This window comes from Gadus macrocephalus, chromosome 1 (assembly GCF_031168955.1).
Source record: "Gadus macrocephalus chromosome 1, ASM3116895v1".
Classification (NCBI taxonomy): domain Eukaryota; kingdom Metazoa; phylum Chordata; class Actinopteri; order Gadiformes; family Gadidae; genus Gadus; species Gadus macrocephalus.
This window is the reverse complement of record NC_082382.1, coordinates 22,069,606-22,087,105: the sequence shown is the minus strand read 5'-3', so window position 1 is coordinate 22,087,105 and position 17,500 is coordinate 22,069,606. Positions and strand designations below refer to the sequence as shown.

The 17,500-nt window shown below is 47.8% G+C and overlaps 2 protein-coding genes across 4 annotated transcripts in view; both read left to right on the top strand.

The window, feature by feature from the left end:
- irak1 (interleukin-1 receptor-associated kinase 1) overlaps window positions 1–6,450 on the top strand; it is an 11,119-nt gene extending 4,669 nt beyond the window's left edge. For both annotated transcript variants that reach the window (XM_060057980.1, XM_060057989.1), the window contains exons 9-14: window positions 60–267; window positions 1,798–1,863; window positions 2,318–2,426; window positions 2,954–3,039; window positions 3,918–4,854; window positions 6,201–6,450. In XM_060057980.1, the coding sequence (XP_059913963.1) occupies window positions 60–267; window positions 1,798–1,863; window positions 2,318–2,426; window positions 2,954–3,039; window positions 3,918–4,854; window positions 6,201–6,262 (1,468 nt within the window). In that variant the 3' untranslated portion in view covers window positions 6,263–6,450. The remainder of the gene's footprint in view (window positions 1–59; window positions 268–1,797; window positions 1,864–2,317; window positions 2,427–2,953; window positions 3,040–3,917; window positions 4,855–6,200) is intronic.
- Window positions 6,451–6,857: 407 nt separating this feature from the next.
- ccdc120a (coiled-coil domain containing 120a) lies at window positions 6,858–16,321 on the top strand. Of its 2 annotated transcripts, none has more exons than XM_060058200.1 (9): window positions 6,858–7,482; window positions 9,933–10,014; window positions 10,176–10,297; window positions 10,744–10,851; window positions 11,413–11,491; window positions 11,744–11,828; window positions 12,431–12,984; window positions 13,608–14,052; window positions 14,795–16,321. In XM_060058200.1, the coding sequence occupies exons 2-9, from the start codon at window positions 9,981–9,983 to the stop codon at window positions 14,895–14,897; spliced, it is 1,530 nt and encodes a 509-aa protein (XP_059914183.1). In that variant the 5' UTR covers window positions 6,858–7,482; window positions 9,933–9,980; the 3' UTR covers window positions 14,898–16,321. The 2 variants fall into 2 exon arrangements, with proteins under 2 accessions (XP_059914183.1, XP_059914176.1); XM_060058193.1 differs by having other exon boundaries at window positions 11,410–11,491.
- The last annotated feature ends 1,179 nt before the right edge of the window (window positions 16,322–17,500 follow it).

Below are 17,500 nucleotides of genomic sequence, written 5' to 3'. Positions count from 1 at the left end.
CTGTCTGTCTCTCCCTGTCTGTCTCTCCCTGTTGACCTACCTGTCTGTCTGTCTCCCAGCACCAACATCCTGTTGGACCGTCACCTGGCCCCTAAGCTGGGGGACTTCGGGCTGGGGGTCTTCAGCCCGCGGAGTGTGGGCGCGGGGGTCCGGACCAGCAGCGTGGGGAGGACCTCGGTCCTCCGGGTGGCCCAGGCGTACCTGCCCCAGGACCACCTGCAGGACGGCCGGCGGACCCCCGGCCTGGACGTCTACAGCTTCGGAGTGGTGAGGGACTGCACCTTTATACACCACCCTACCTTACGCCCTACTGCACCTTTATACACCACCCTGCTACAGCTTTACACACCACCTTACCCTGCACCCTGCTACACCTTTATACACCACCTTACCCTGCACCCTGCTACACCTTTATACACCACCCTACCCTACGCCCTGCTACACCTTTATACACCACCCTACACCCTGCTACACCTTTATACACCACCCTACACCATGATACACCTTTATACACCTTACCCTGCACCCTGCTACACCTTTATACACCACCCTACACCCTGCTACACCTTTATACACCTTACCCTACACCCTGCTACACCTTTATACACCACCTCTCCCTACACCCTGCTACACCTTTATACACCACCTCTCCCTACACCCTGCTACAGCTTTACACACCACCTTACCCTACACCCTGCTACACCTTTACACACCACCTTACCCTACACCCTGCTACACCTTTATACACCACCTTACCCTACACCCTGCTACACCTTTATACACCACCTTACCCTACACCCTGCTACACCTTTATACACCACCTTACCCTACACCCTGCTACACCTTTATACACCACCTCTCCCTACACCCTGCTACAGCTTTACACACCACCTTACCCTACACCCTGCTACACCTTTATACACCACCTCTCCCTACACCCTGCTACACCTTTACACACCACCTTACCCTACACCCTGCTACACCTTTATACACCACCTTACCCTACACCCTGCTACACCTTTATACACCACCTTACCCTACACCCTGCTACACCTTTATACACCACCTTACCCTACACCCTGCTACACCTTTATACACCACCTTACACCTTACCCTGCTACACCTTTATAAACCACCTTGCTATACCGTGTATGCATCCTGCTACACCTTATATACATCCTGCTACACCTTCTACACATCCTGCTACACCTTCTACACACTGCCTCCCCTTACCCTACGCCCTGCCACACTGTATACACGCCACCGTAACCTACACCCTCCTACACCTTACCATATATCCTGCTACGTTGATGATGCCCTCTGTTTATACCTTACACCCTACAATACCTCATACATTACGGTTAGGTAAGACACCTGTCTGCCTGTCTACCTGTCTGTCTGCCTGTCTACCTGTCTGCCTGTCTGTCTAACTTTCTGTCTAACTGTCTACCTGTCTGTCTGCCTGTCTGTCTAACTGTCTGTCTAACTGTCCGTCTGCCTGTCTACCTGTCCGTCTGCCTGTCTGTCTAACTGTCTGTCTAACTGTCTACCTGTCTGTCTGCCTGTCTGTCTAACTGTCTGTCTAACTGTCCGTCTGCCTGTCTGTCTGCCTGTCTGTCTAACTGTCTGTCTAACTGTCCGTCTGCCTGTCTACCTGTCTGTCTGCCTGTCTGTCTTACTGTCCGTCTGCCTGTCTACCTGTCTGTCTGCCTGTCTGTCTAACTGTCCGTCTGTCTGTCTACCTGTCTGTCTACCTGTCTGTCTGCCTGTCTGCCTGTCTGTCTGACTGTCCATCAGGTATTGCTGGAGTTGCTGACTGGCCGTAGAGCTGTGGAGACAGAGGGGTCTCGAACCCTCTACCTGGTGAGAGAAACGCACGCACGCACGCACATACGCAGGTACCAGGCATAGCAGGACCAGTTGGAGTAGTACCAGGTGGTGCAGTACCAGGTGGTGCAGTACCAGGTGGTGCAGTACCAGGTGTAGCAGTACAGGTGCTGCAGTACCAGGTGGTGCAGTACCAGGTGGTGCAGTACCAGGCGTAGCAGTACCAGGTGGTGCAGTACCAGGTGGTGCAGTACCAGGTGGTGCAGTACCAGGCGTAGCAGTACCAGGTGGTGCAGTACCAGGTGTAGCAGTACAGGTGCTGCAGTACCAGGTGCTGCAGTACCAGGTGGTGCAGTACCAGGTGCTGCAGTACCGGGTTCTTTAGGTTCTTTAGCAGTAGCAGATGCACTGCTCTCCGTGGCCCCCTGCTGTTCACACATTCCGCCACACAGTGTTATTTCTGAGTAGCGCATGTCTGCTCCGACCGCAGAAGGACCTGCTGGATGAGCTGCTGGAGTGTCCCGGTCTGTCACAGAGCGGCCCCTCCCAACTCTCCCACCTGGACCCCCGGCTCCGCCCCCAACAGCCCTCCAACCCAGGTTGCCCCGCCCCTTAACAACCATAGATAGAGGAATACCTGTTAATGACTCTAGCTTAATACCTGTTAATACCTCTAGGTGTAATACCTTTTAATACCTCTAGGTGTAATACCTGTTAATACCTCTAGGTGTAATACCTGTTAATGACTCTAGCTTAATACCTGTTAATACCTCTAGGTGTAATACCTTTTAATACCTCTAGGTGTAATACCTGTTAATACCTCTAGGTGTAATACCTGTTAATACCTCTAGGTGTAATACCTGTTATTACCTCTAGGTGTAATACCTGTTATTACCTCTAGGTGTAATACCTGTTATTACCTCTAGGTGTAATACCTGTTATTACCTCTAGGTGTAATACCTGTTAATACCTCTAGGTGTAATGCCTGTTATTACCTCTAGGTGTAATACCTGTTATTACCTCTAGGTGTAATACCTGTTATTAACTCTAGGTGTAATACCTGTTAATACCTCTAGGTGTAATACCTGTTATTAACTCTAGGTGTAATACCTGTTAATAACTCTAGGGGGCGTCACAGGCTCTATGGATGTTTCTGCACTGGCCTGTAGATGCCTACATAAAAACAGGAAGAAAAGACCAGCCATTACGGAGGTAGGCGTGTGTGTGTGTGTGTGTGTGTGTGTGTGTGTGTGTGTGTGTGTGTGTGTGTGTGTGTGTGTGTGTGTGTGTGTGTGTGTGTGTGTGTGTGTGTGTGTGTGTGTGTGTGTGTGTGTGTGTGGGGAGAGGAGGGGGGGGGGCGGTCATGTATGAGGGGAATGTCACAATCTCTCCTTCTCTCTCCTCCACTCCTCTCTCCTCCTCTCCTCTCCTCTCCTCGCTCCTCCTCTCTCCTCCTCTCCTCTCCTCTCTCATCCTCTCTCCTCTCTCCTCCTCTCATCCTCTCTCCTCCTCTCCTCTCCTCTCCTCGCTCCTCTCCTCTCCTCCTCTCTCCTCCTCTCCTCTCCTCTCTCATCCTCTCTCCTCTCTCCTCTCTTCTCTCCTCTCCTCTCCTCTCCCCTCTCTCCTCCTCTCTCCTCCTCTCTCCTCCTCTCTCCTCCTCTCTCCTCCTCTCCTTCTCTCTCCTCCACTCCTCTCTCCTCCTCTCTCCTCCTCTCCTCCTCTCCTTCTCTCTCCTCCACTCCTCTCTCCTCCTCTCCTCTCCTCGCTCCTCTCTCCTCTCCTCTCCTCTCCTCCTCTCCTCTCCTCTCCTCTCCTCTCCTCCTCTCCTCCTCTCCTCTCCTCTCCTCTCCTCCTCTCCTCTCCTCTCCTCTCCTCCTCTCCTCCTCTCTCCTCTCTCCTCCTCTCCTCTCTTCTCTCCTCTCCTCTCCTCTCCTCTCTCCTCCTCTCCTCCTCTCTCCTCTCTCCTCCTCTCTTCTCTCCTCTCCTCTCCTCTCCTCCTCTCCTCTCCTCCTCTCCTCTCCTCCTCTCTCCTCCTCTCCTCTCCTCTCCTCTCCTCTCTCCTCTCCTCTCCTCTCTCCTCCTCCCCTCAGGTGTCTGATGAACTCCAGGACCTCCTCACCCTTCTGAGGAGCAGCACTAGCCCTCCCTCCTCCCTCTGCCCTCCCTCCTCCCTCCTCCCCCTTCCTCCCCCCGCCCCCTTTCAGACAGAGGTCAGACTGGGTGCTCTGGTCCGGGATATGGCTCAACTGGGAACACTGGAACACTCCTCCCCCTCCCCCTCCCCCTCCTCCCTCACCTCCTCCTCCTCTGTCACCTCCTCCTCCCTCACCTCCTCCTCCTCTGTCACCTCCTCCTCCCTCACCTCCTCCTACCTCAACACCTCCTCCCTCACCTCCTCCCCGTCTGAGCCCTGTGAGAGTGATGAGAGCGTCTGTCTCTCCTCCCCCCGTCTCCCCCCTGGTGTCTCCCAGCCCGGACTCTACCAGTCTGGTGTCTCCCAGTCTGGTGTCTCCCAGTCTGGTGTCTCCCAGTCTGGTGTCTCCCAGCCTGGCCTCTACCAGTCTGGTGTCTCCCAATCTGGTCTCTCCCGGCCTGGCCTCTACCAGTCTGGTGTCTCCCAGCCTGGCCTCTACCAGTCTGGTGTCTCCCAATCTGGTCTCTCCCGGCCTGGCCTCTACCAGTCTGGTGTCTCCCAGCCTGGCCTCTACCAGTCTGGTCTCTCCCAGCCTGGCCTCTACCAGTCTGGTCTCTCCCAGCCTGGCCTCCACCAGCCTGGTCTCTCCCAGCCTGGCCTCCACCAGCCTGGCCTCCACCAGCCTGGCCTCCCCCAGCCTGGCCTCCCCCAGCCTGGCCTCCACCAGTCCTGTGTGTCCCCGTCGGGTGTCCCCCGTCTCCCCCCTGGCGCCCCGTCCAGCAGTAGCTCTTCTCCGTCCCGGGAGAGGAGCCCGGCCCCCTCTACCCAGGGACCTTCCACTGGCTCCTTCCTCCCCTCCTCGCTCCCTCCCTCCCTCCTGACCCTCCCGACAGGTAGAGCATATAGCCTCCACTATGTGGAGGCTACGTCAGCTGTTTAACACTGTTTAACCGTTTCTATCTGTTTTTAAGTGTGATTTTTTACACTTTTTAATTTTGTATGTGTTTTTGTATATGTAGGTGTGTGTGTATATGTAGGTGTGTGTGTGTATATGTAGGTGTGTGTGTGTATATGTAGGTGTGTGTGTGTGTGTGTGTGTGTGTATATGTAGGTGTGTGTATATGTAGGTGTGTGTATATGTAGGTGTGTGTGTATATGTAGGTGTGTGTGTATATGTAGGTGTGTGTATATGTAGGTGTGTGTGTATATGTAGGTGTGTGTGTATATGTAGGTGTGTGTGTGTATATGTACGTGTGTGTGTATATGTAGGTGTGTGTGTATATGTAGGTGTGTGTATATGTAGGTGTGTGTATATGTACGTGTGTGTGTGTATATGTAGGTGTGTGTATATGTAGGTGTGTGTATATGTAGGTGTGTGTGTATATGTAGGTGTGTGTGTATATGTAGGTGTGTGTATATGTACGTGTGTGTGTATATGTAGGTGTGTGTGTATATGTAGGTGTGTGTGTGTATATGTAGGTGTGTGTATATGTACGTGTGTGTGTGTATATGTAGGTGTGTGTGTATATGTTCATTAGGTACACCTGTACAGTGTAATGCAATCAAATACATTAGATGTGTCATGAATTCTGCCTTTACAAAGATAATAATGTTTGCAGTGACGTTGAACTGGATTGCATTATATTGAGAGGCGTTTCTAATATTTTGTCCACCCCACTTACATACATGAGGGGCAGAATATTAGCAACACCTCTCAACATAATTCACTCCAGTACAACACGACCTCCACTACGACCTCAGTAATAAACATAACATGGAATTATTACCTTTCTGACAGTGTCAACAAAAACTGACATATTAAAATCTTCTTAAAAGTAGAATTCATATCAGATCTGTTGTACTGGATTCTTGTATTACATTGTACAGGTGTACCTAATAAAGTGGCCGGTGAGTGTATGTAGGTGTTTCTGTGTGTGTGTGTGTGTGTGTGTGTGTGTGTGTGTGTGTGTGTGTGTGTGTGTGTGTGTGTGTGTGTGTGTGTGTGTGTGTGTGTGTGTCTGTGTGTCTGTGTGTGTGTGTGTGTGTGTGTGTGTATGTAAGTGTGTGTCTATATGTAGGTCTGTGTGTGTGTTATGAAGGTGTGTGTGTGAGTGTGTGTGTGTGTATATGTAGCTGTGTGTGTGTCTTTATATACGTAGGTGTGTCTGTGTGTGTCTATATGTAGGTGTGTGTGTGTTTATATGTGTGAGGCTGATCTTCTGTTGCTTCCTGTTGTCAGATGAAGATCATGCTGGACGCAGTGGCCCAGAGGAAAGTGACGAACTGGATTTCTTGAACTGACCGTCTGTCTGACTGACTGTTCTGTTAGTCCGTCTGTGTATCATCATCATGTTCATCCCAGCAATGTATCTCTTACAGCCGATAGACCAACCTAGGTGAAATCTTGTCGTCATAATAAAATATTCACTTTTACCACCATTCACATGTGTGTTAAACTGTTATGCCAAATAAATCCCTTTTGATTTAAAGCCTCATAATGTGATTAGCCCAACGTAACTGTATTATGTGAGCATCATCGGGTAACCATTACATTTGCATCGTAACAACACAGAGCTAGGGTTTAGTCTAGAACACAGGGCAAGGGTTTAGTATATCTAGAACGTATAGTTCAGAGTTTGTAGTATCTAGAACACAGGATTAGGGGTTAGTAATATCTAGAACACACGGTAGGGGTTAGTATCTAGACACAGTTAAGGTTTAGAATGATCTAGAATACAGGGTAACGGGTTAGTATCTAGAACAAATATTTGGGGGTTAGTAGTATCTAGAACACAGGGTTAGGGGTTATGTATTATCTAGAATACAGAGTTAGGGGTTAGTAGCATCTAGAACTGAGGTTAGGGGTTGAAAGTGTCTAGAACACAGTTGGTATTTCTAGAACACAGGGCAACACCCCTGTGATCGAGGAAGGTAGGACTAACCCCAGAGAGGTAGAACTAACCACTTGTAAAAACGTCCTCATTTTTAACACTGTTCATGTATGAGGTCACTAATGTTTACTCCGACATGTCATGTGCAATTAGATCCTGAATGGAAAGTAGCGTGTTGGCATGGAAACCGCCCGCACCTCGTTTAGTATGTTAGTGAACTTCACGTGTCAGCAGCGTCGAGTCTGGCCGGAAGGAAGGCGATGGAGATGGAATGTTTGTGACGAAAGAAGAAACAAAGCAGCGTTTCCTTTGCTTCCTCGAACGCTGATTGGTTGATTGGTTTGTTTCGACACAGGCTGTTCCCAGCGCGCGAGGCGCAGGGGAAGCCACGGCGGGGTCTCGTGGAGACGGGGACGCTCCCAGTAGCAGGACCGGTACCAGTACCGGGGATACCGGGTGTCCTGATGCCGACCACATCCCTCGGATCTCCTGAGACACCGCGCGTGGAACCATCGATGGAAGAACGGATCAATTAATCAACAATGATCGATAACTCGGATTTATTGATTCCGCCCGACGCTGAGCACGTGGGTCTGTGATGGGCTTTGGACCGGCGGGAGGAGACCAAAGGTACACACGCACACACGCACGCACACACACACACACACACACACACACACACACACACACACACACACACACACACACACACACACACACACACACACACACACACACACACACACCCATGCTGCAGTGAGATGTGTGGCATTGCGTGTTGAATTCTAAAAGTTTGCTGCAGCCCAGGCTGATGACAGTTTTATGAGATTCATTCTTTATTTCTAACCGCTTAGAAATGGGTTATTCTCCATCTATAATGTTATGGGGCTTTGAATGGTTAAATCATCTGGAATAAAATATTATCCCAAAGTCATTTGAGCATATTGCATATTGATAGTTGTATTGGAGCGTTATTGAAGACGTTGGATTCTGAGGGCAGTGATTCAGAACCGTTAAAAGACAACGTAACGTTATTGATCAATCAGTATCAAGTATTCAACATTGCTTCGGTATAAGGAGCTCCTTATTGACCTGTCTCTGTACTGTCGAACCCCTACCTGCTCCGCAATGACCTCTCTCTGTACTGTCTAACCCCTACCTGCTCCTTAAGGACGTGTCTCTGTACTGTCTAACCCCTACCTGCTCCTTAATGACTGTGACATGTCTCTATACTGTCTAACCTGTACCTGATTCTTGATGACATGTATTAGAATTCACCGTAGATCACTTTGTATACTGTTCCTAAAAGGAACTGCTAACTGTCATATAGTCAACTATATCTTATAACGATATAATTATTTATGCAAATGAAATTATTACTTTCTCCTGATTTGCTGGATATTGGTCATGTGACATCTGTTGTTTTAACACACAAAAACACACACACACACACACACACACACACACACACACACACACACACACACACACACACACACACACACACACACACACACACACACACTGCATCTCGCTCCCCCTCAGGGCTGTGAGCTGATTGGCTGTCTGCAGCTAGCTCTGAGCCAATCATGTTGAGAATTTTACCAAGAAATTGTTGCCATGCGGGTAATCTCTCTCTCTCTTTTCTCTCTCTCTCTGTCTATCTCTCTCTCCCTCTCTTTCTCTCACTGTCTCTCTCTCTGTATGTTGACCTACATTTGGAGGGATGGAGGTGGGCAAGAGAGGAGATTGGAGAGAGAGGGAGAGAGGGGTGGGAGAAAGAGGGAGTAACAGTGTTTTTTGTGTGTATATTCTTTTATGCTATTGCTTGGCAACATTGTTACAAATAGTTTTCCTGCTGATAAAGCATCTCTAAATTAGATGATGAGTAATTTTAATGTCCAAACGTTTCATTAAGTCAACGTGTTAACATAATTCTACTCAAAAACGCCATGGGAAAAAACCTTTACATTACTTATGATCCGTACCTTTCTTTATAGCAATGAGTCTGTACCTTTCTCTAGAACTAGGAGTCTGGACCTTAAATGTATTATTATTATTATTATCTCTATAGCTAGGAGTCTGTTCCTATCTCTATAGCTAGGAGTCTGTACCTTTCTCTAGAGCTAGGAGTATGTACCTTTCTCTATAGCTAGGAGTCTGTACCTTTCTCTAGAGCTAGGAGTCTGTTCCTATCTCTATAGCTAGGAGTCTGTACCTTTCTCTATAGCTAGGAGTCTGTGCCTTTCTCTAGAGCTAGGAGTCTGTACCTTTCTGTATTAGCTAGGAGTCTGTACCTTTCTCTCTAGCTAGGAGTCTGTACCTTTCTCTAGAGCTAGGAGTCTGTACCTTTCTCTATAGCTAGGAGTCTGTGCCTTTCTCTAGAGCTAGGAGTCTGTACCTTTCTCTCTAGCTAGGAGTCTGTACCTTTCTCTCTAGCTAGGAGGCTGTACCTTTCTCTAGAGCTAGGAGTCTGTCCCTTTCTCTATAGCTAGGAGTCTGTGCCTTTCTGTATAGCTAGGAGTCTGTACCTTTCTCTCTAGCTAGGAGTCTGTACCTTTCTCTAGAGCTAGGAGTCTGTACCTTTCTCTAGAGCTAGGAGTCTGTAGCTTTCTCTAAAGCAGGGTATGAGCTTTGTGTAGTGTTGCCTGCACACTCTCTCTCGTGCGTGCGTGCGTGTGTGTGTGTGTGTGTGTGTGTGTGTGTGTGTGTGTGTGTGTGTGTGTGTGTGTGTGTGTGTGTGTGTGTGTGTGTGTGTGTGTGTGTGTGTGTGTGTGTGTGTGTGTGTGTGTGTGTGTGTGTGCGCGTGTGTACACACTCACCCCCACCTCTTCATTCAACATGTTTATAAATAACTGAGAAGGGGCAGGAAGTTCCTTCCTGGTTCTGGTGAAACAAAACCGATGGTTCTGGTGACTTTCCCCTTCGCCTCACGCAAGGACTGTTATCATGATGAATATGAACATGGAACCTTTCTTCTGAAGGTTTCATAGATTTCTGTTTATCTATGTATATGTATATCTATGTATTTCTATGTAGATCTATGAATATGTATATCTATGTATATCTATGTATTGCAGCATGTGGGAGTGAAACTCTGGAGAGCAGCAGGAAGTGACATCACCACCATGGAGGTCAGCACTCGACACATTTCGGTTCCAGGTGAAAATTACTAATACATGATAACATAATAAATATATTATTATTATTATTATTATTAACTGTCAGAACCAAATACACATACAATACCGGTCCAAATATGTGGGCATGTTTGTGTGTTTGTGTGTGTGTGACTGTGTGTGTGTGTGTGTGTGCGTGTGTAGACCTTCTGTGTTGTCAGGACAACAGGAAGAGGATGATGGACCTCCAGGAGAGGAGGCGGAGCCTACAGGTTGCGCTCAGCAACCGATTGGCTGAGCTGCGTAGCCTCTGTCTGCAAGAAGCAGTGTGTAACACACCACACTACACAAAACTATACACAACAATGCACAATAATACACAACACAAGACTACCCTACACACTACACAACACTACACGCTGCACAAAACTACACACTATACTACACTACACACTAAACTACACTACATGAGAGAGAGAGAGAGAGAGAGAGAGAGAGAGAGGGGGGGGGATCTGTTTCTTTAACAGAACACACTCAACTACACTTCACTACTGCTGACTGAACACACTAAACTACCCTACACCACTGCTGACAGAACAAACTAAACTACCCTACACCACTGCTGACAGAACAAACTAAGCGACACTAAACTACACTACACCACTAGTGTCAGGTGACCCGGCTAATAGGTAGTCAGAGAAGCTAGACGTGAAGACCAAACCGAGACTCTCCTCAGCCTCACTAACGAAGCTGCCTTGTTTTGATTGGTCAGGAGCTAACGGGGAAGGTACCAAGCGACTACCCCCTGGAGCCGGAGGAGCCCCCCGTAACGAGGAGGAGCGTTAGTTTACCCAATGACAAGATGGCTGCCAGACCAGAGGTGGGAAAAACACATGAAGCCAATGGAATGGTCTAGCCCTGACCCCGAATGGTCTAACACTGGATGGTCCACACTGAATGATCGAACCCCGAATGGTGTACATGTAAAAGTGTTCAATGTGTGTTGTATGTACCCGGTATCCCTCCACTACAAATAGGCGGCTATCCAATTAGCAGGTTGGGGGCATGGTCGGGTCAGAGCTGCGTTGGGAAGAACAATCACGCAAAAAATGACTCCTTAAAAACAGTTGAACTGAAAAAGCATTATGCTTACAACGCTTTAAAATCGTTCAAATATCGCTGCAACATTTTAATCTTTCTTTGGACAAATGTAGTTATTTTAAGGATAAAAGTGTCTGCTAAATGCCCTAAATGTAAACGTAATCTTTTGAATATCGTATAGTATTGTATAATATATAAGTATGGTGCTTGCAACAGTTTAGTCTTGTATCAATCAAGTACGGTGCTCACAACCCCTATGACAGGAAGTGACATCATGCATACGAGAGGAAGTGACATCATGCGTACGAGAGGAAGTGACATCATGTGTTGTGTTCAGCAGGAGGGGGAGGTCAGCCAGCGTTGCAAGTTGAAAAAAACTTTATTCATTAAGAGAACGGTCCACAGGGGCTGTCACACAGGTACACACACGCACGCACGCCCAAACGCATGCCTTCTACATATCTGTACGTATAGAAGTACACATACTATACACTCACTATGTATATATATAGTTTGTAGATATACACACAAACAATATACGCACTATATACATGTTTATATTGTGTGTATAAATACATATACACACTGTTTATATACACCTAGTCGTTTTGTATCTATACATATAAATACGAATAAATATAAAAAACCAAGTGTGTGTGTTTGTGTTCCAGATGATACTGTAGTTGACAGCATCAGTGACTTGGGGAGGCCCCTCCCCCTACCGCCTCGAAACGGACCAATCACTGCACACATCCGGTGAGATTTCTAACCAATCTGAATCGTATCATGGATTCCATACTGAACCCTGTTTTGTAATACTGTAGTACTGTTCTGTAGTACACTTTAGTATTGTAGTACTAGGATACTGTGGTAAAGTACAGATATAGTGTAGTTCTGTGGTACTTTTGTGTAGTACTGATCTGTAATACTGTACTGTAGTACTGCCAAAGTACAGCATCACAGTACTGCAGTACTGTGATGCACTGTAGTACTGTACTACTAGTACCATACTGTAGTACAGTACTGTAGTACTAGTACCATACTGTAGTACTCTAGTACTAGTACCTTACTGTACCAGCATATTGTAGTGCTGTTGTACTGTCGCTTTCAGGATGTCCATTTTGTATTCCAGCCAAGCGAGATTAAACCATCCAAATAAGGGAGTAATTTGATCCAAGAGGGATGTAGGTCTGAGTTCTGTCAGCATAAAACTAGTAAAAGAAGAGCAGGGGACCCAGCATTGACCCTTGGGGGACACCAAAGCAGGTTGCTATGTCTGGATGTTGACTCTTCCTCATATTCATCATCTTTCCCCTCTTCTCCCTGACCCCAACTTCGCCCCCCCCCACCTCCCCCAGAGGCCAGCTGGGCCCAGTGGGCGGGGCCAGCAGCCCTCTGGGGGGAGGGGCTAGTAAAGATGCAGTGGGCGGGGCCAGTAGTCCCCTGGGGGGAGGGGCTAGTAAAGATACAGTGGGCGGGGCCAGCAGCAGCGAGGCTCTCTCTGCGGATGAGGCCAGCAGGCCCAGCCCCTCCAGGCCAGGCCAGGGCCAGGCCCCGCGGCAGGCAGTGGAGTATGGGGACCTCCTGCAGGAGTACGTTTGGGATAAACAGCACCAGCTTCAGCTACAGGTTCACACTCACTCCAGGCAGCCCATCGTAGGTCTGACCCCCACCCCCCCCCCGCCGCTCCGGGGGCACCCTGGGGAGCCGGGCAGAGTCAAGGTGACCCGGACTAAGTCCTGCGGTCCGTTCCTTTCCCCGGAGCCTCCTGAAACCCCCGTTGCCATCCAGCCGGACCCCCACCCCCACCTGCAGCCCCCTCGACCCCCACAGCCCCGCCTGACACATGACCCCAACCAGGACCCCCAGAAGGACCCTGCCCGGACGCTGCACAAGGCCCTGGCTCTGGAAGGTAGAGCCCCCCCCCCCCCCCCCCTCGACAGGCTAACTACAGCATTACGTCATGCAGCAACAAACAAGCTATCGACATAGCATAACATCATACAGCAACAAACAAGCTAACGACATATCATAGCATCATACAGCAACAAACAAGCTAACAATATATCATAGCATCATACAGCAACAAACAAGCTAACGACATATCATAGCATCATACAGCAACAAACAAGCTAACAATATGTCATAGCATCATACAGCAACAAACAAGCTAACAATATATCATAGCATCATACAGCAACAAACAAGCTAACGACATAGCATCATACAGCAACAAAAAAGCTAACGACATATCATAGCATCATACAGCAGCAAACAAGCTAACGACATAGCATAGCATCATACAGCGACAAACAAGCTAGAGGTAAAGTAAATTGAAAAAAAAGGCAAACATCATAACTACATGGTAAGAACAAACTATCATTATGCTAACAAATGCATATATGCTAACGACCAGTAGTACAAGATGTGAGGTCACCAGTGTGCCAGGATGTGATGTCAACAGTGTTCAATATGTGAAGGCACCAGTATGACAGGATGGGATGTCACCAGTGTCACAGGATGTGATGTTTTCAGGTCTGAGGGACTGGTACTTGCGCAACACCTCCGGCTTGGCCCAGAAGACGCTATTGGACAGGAAGGGAAAGGCAGCGGACAGCAGAGGAGGAGGAGCGGGAGGAGTAGGAGGAGTAGGAGGAGTAGGAGGAGCAGCAGCAGGAGGAGGAGGAGGAGGAGGAGCAGCAGCAGGAGGAGGAGGAGGAGGAGGAGCAGGAGGAGGAGGAGGAGCAGGAGGAGGAGGAGGAGCAGCAGGAGGAGGAGGAGGAGCAGGAGGAGGAGGAGGAGCAGGAGGAGCAGGAGCTCTTCAGGGCACCCAAACAGCTCACGCTCTCATCCAACGGTTATCCTATCAGAGAAACAATAATAAACCAGCAGCCCAGAAGCCTCCAATGGAAAGGCAGCATCACTACGCGGGAAGGATGCAGCACTCCGTCACGTTCCACGGACCGGTGCTGAGCGGCAGGTAGGACAGCCTCCTCACATCTCCCGCTCTCCTTATTTAGATCTCTAGGCCCATATAGAGCTCTAGTCCTATATAGAGCTCTAGACCAAGTAGGATTATATAGAGCTCTAGTCCTATATAGAGCTCTAGACCAAGTAGGATTATATAGAGCTCCAGTCCTATATAGAGCTCTAGACCAAGTAGGATTATATAGAGCTCCAGTCCTATATATAGCTCTAGACTAAGTAGGATTATATAGAGCTCCAGTCCTATATATAGCTCTAGACTAAGTAGGATTATATAGAGCTCTAGTCCTATATAGAGCTCTAGACCAAGTAGGATTATATAGAGCTCTAGTCCTATATAGAGCTCTAGACTAAGTAGGATTATATAGAGCTCTAGTCCTATATAGAGCTTTAGTCCTTATTTAGAGCTCTAGTTCTTATTTAAAGCTTGAGACCAAGTAGGATTATATAGAGTTGTATTCCCATATAGAGCTCCAGTCCTTATTTAGGGTAATTTAATGCCCTAGTGTCTAGTCTGTACAAATAGTAATGTATAGCTCTAGTCTTTATGTTTAGTAATTAAGAGCTCTAGTCTTTGAATAGATCTCTAGCCCATTCAGATTTGTAGAGCTCTAGTTGTTTATTATATTGTAGTACAGGGCAGTTATCCTTATTGAGAGCGTACACCCTCACCTCATCCACACTACGGCAATACAGAGCTGTTAATAATGTCGGGTTCTCCCCTCTCTCTCTCCCAGGTCCACTGAAGGCTCTCTCTACCAGGACTTCCTCTCTGACAGACAAGTGCCTCCTCTGAATGAACCAATGATAGAGCAGGGATCCCCTGGCACCCTGGTCTGAGCAGCCAATCAGGACTCAAACACCAAATGTTTTGCTGCTGAGAATCTAAATGCAACACAATCCATATGTTGGCCACCGTATCCGAAACCTACCCTACCGTCAACCAACCTTAACTTTACCAAAACCTTTCCTATCCTGAACCTATCCTACCCTAAACCTATCCTACCCTAAACCTGTCCTACCCTAACCCTCGACCTAAGATAGTTTGAATCCTGCCCAATACAGGGGGAAAGAGCTGCTGAATCTTAAGTAGTTAGAAAAACCAGAAAGGAGTGGCTTTCTCAGGACTAAATTGTGTGTGTGTGTGTGTGTGTGTGTGTGTGTGTGTGTGTGTGTGTGTGTGTGTGTGTGTGTGTGTGTGTGTGTGTGTGTGTGTGTGTGTGTGTGTGTGTGTGTGTGTGTGTGTGTGTGTGTGTGTGTTTGTTATTAGATTGTACACAGGAAGTTATGAGAGGAGACTTTAAATCTTTCCCTTTTATACCTTTTTTGTATATTGACCAATTATTATAATTATGGAATCTCCTTACTTACATCATGATTTAAATTCTATAAATATGGAGTCTAATTCCCCAGTTTGGGGTTTGCATCGCTTACCAAGAAACGATTCAAAACTTTGTATATGCATTCCTATCCTTAGACATTTTATACGAGATCTATTTCAAGTTCCTTTCAGACAATCAATTAGATCTTTCACTTTGGTACTCGGATTTCAACGAAATGCGATCGACCTTAATCGGACTGTGCACTTATTCAAATGTCCTCGTAGTCAGTTAACTTGTAATCAGTGAGCTGAATGTTCCTATAATCAGCTGTGAAGTGAGACACCAGGCCCAGCAGGCAGCCTGACCAGCTGCTGTCAGGGGGGGACGATGTTTCTCAGGTTGGATCACCAGCGAGGTCCTGCTGCTGCTCAGAACCACCCGTCCGGACTCAGCCACCAGAGCATCCCAACGTAGCCTGGATGCTAACTACTAGCCCTATAGTCTTGAGGCTGGGTTAACAAACTCTGTACACAAAGAGAGTCCGCTCACAGGAGGGCCTACGTTTCTCCGCCATTGAGAAATGGCGCATTCACGCACCTGTGATTGATGGGCCGGAAAGACTACCCAAACCAATCATGGAAGAGATGCCCTGATAGGTCAGAAATGAGCTGGGCGTGGTCCTACAGAGGCAGGCTGAGTCAGGGGATTCCCTGGCATTGCCATTTCTAAAAAAAACTCCCTTAAAATGATACTTCTTAAAGCTAACCTTCAGCACCTTTGAGTGCCGACCTGCTAGCCTAACGACAACAGACCAAGCAATGCCCTTGTTTAGCATGACTAGACGCGAGACAGCAATAATGCTTAGATTAGAAGACATAAAGAGTGCAACGTGTCACGGACTGTTTGATTGGTTAGAAGCAGGAACTGTTTGATTGGTTAACAGCAAGAACTGTTTGATTGGTATCCAGCCGTAGACAACCTAACTTCTTATTGTCACAACAAATGTTGAATTCATGTCATGCTGAAAACTGCAAACTACTGCAAAATGTCCTGAAACGTCCTGAAATGTTAGTTTTAGGATACCCTGAACCCTGACCCTATTTTAACGTGAACCCTGTTTTAACCTGAACCCTGTTTAAACCTCAACCCTGACCCTGATTAACCCTGAGCCCTGACCCTGTTTAACCTGAACCCCTTTTAAACCTGAACCCTGACCCTGTTTAAACCTCAACCCTGACCCTGTTTAAACCTGAGCCCTGACCCTGTTTAACCTGAGCCCTGACCCTGTTTAACCTGAGCCCTGACCCTGTTTAACCTGAGCCCTGACCCTGTTTAACCTGAGCCCTGACCCTGTTTAACCTGAGCCCTGACCCTGTTTAACCTGAGCCCTGAGCCTGTTTAACCTGAGCCCTGAGCCTGTTTAACCTGAGCCCTGAGCCTGTTTAACCTGAGCCCTGACCCTGTTTAACCAGAGCCCTGGCCCTGTTTAACCCTGAGCCCTGAGCCTGTTTTAACCAGAGCCCTGGCCCTGTTTAACCCTGAGCCCTGAGCCTGTTTTAACCAGAGCCCTGGCCCTGTTTAACCCTGAGCCCTGAGCCTGTTTTAACCAGAGCCCTGGCCCTGTTTGTATGACTGATCAGTGAGGACCACCTCCTCACTGTAACCGTATGCATCAAGGTATTCATTGTCAGCAGATTCAGGGTTCTTTATGCAAATGAGCTGTCACAGGGAGACATCTCAGGCTTGTTATTGCGACCCACACACATCATGCTAATGGGAGACCGGGTATAGGTGTGTGTGTGTGTGTGTGTGTGTGTGTGTGTGTGTGTGTGTGTGTGTGTGTGTGTGTGTGTGTGTGTGTGTGTGTGTGTGTGTGTGTGTGTGTGTGTGTGTGTGTGTGTGTGAAATACCCATATCCCTACTCCCTACCTTGTGTTGTATGGTGGCTGACTCAATGTAAATGCACATGAATGAGGGATGATGGAACATGTGAAGGATGGCGGATGACAGCAGGATGCATGCTCTGTGCCATGTGGACTTCTGCTTTATAGCATGAGAGCCTGTAAATAGACTTTGTTTATATTCATTTGTAATTTTTTGATACATAGTTGTGCAGAACAT

What these genes read in the sequence shown, in the direction of transcription:
- ccdc120a (XM_060058193.1), top strand. Translation starts at nt 9,981, where the DNA reads ATGGAGGTCAGCACTCGACACATTTCGGTTCCAG. An exon ending in CCACAGGGGCTGTCACACAG is followed by an intron (nt 11,492 to 11,743) that starts GTACACACACGC and finishes TTTGTGTTCCAG; the next exon opens with ATGATACTGTAGTTGACAGC. An exon ending in CCAATCACTGCACACATCCG is followed by an intron (nt 11,829 to 12,430) that starts GTGAGATTTCTA and finishes CACCTCCCCCAG; the next exon opens with AGGCCAGCTGGGCCCAGTGG.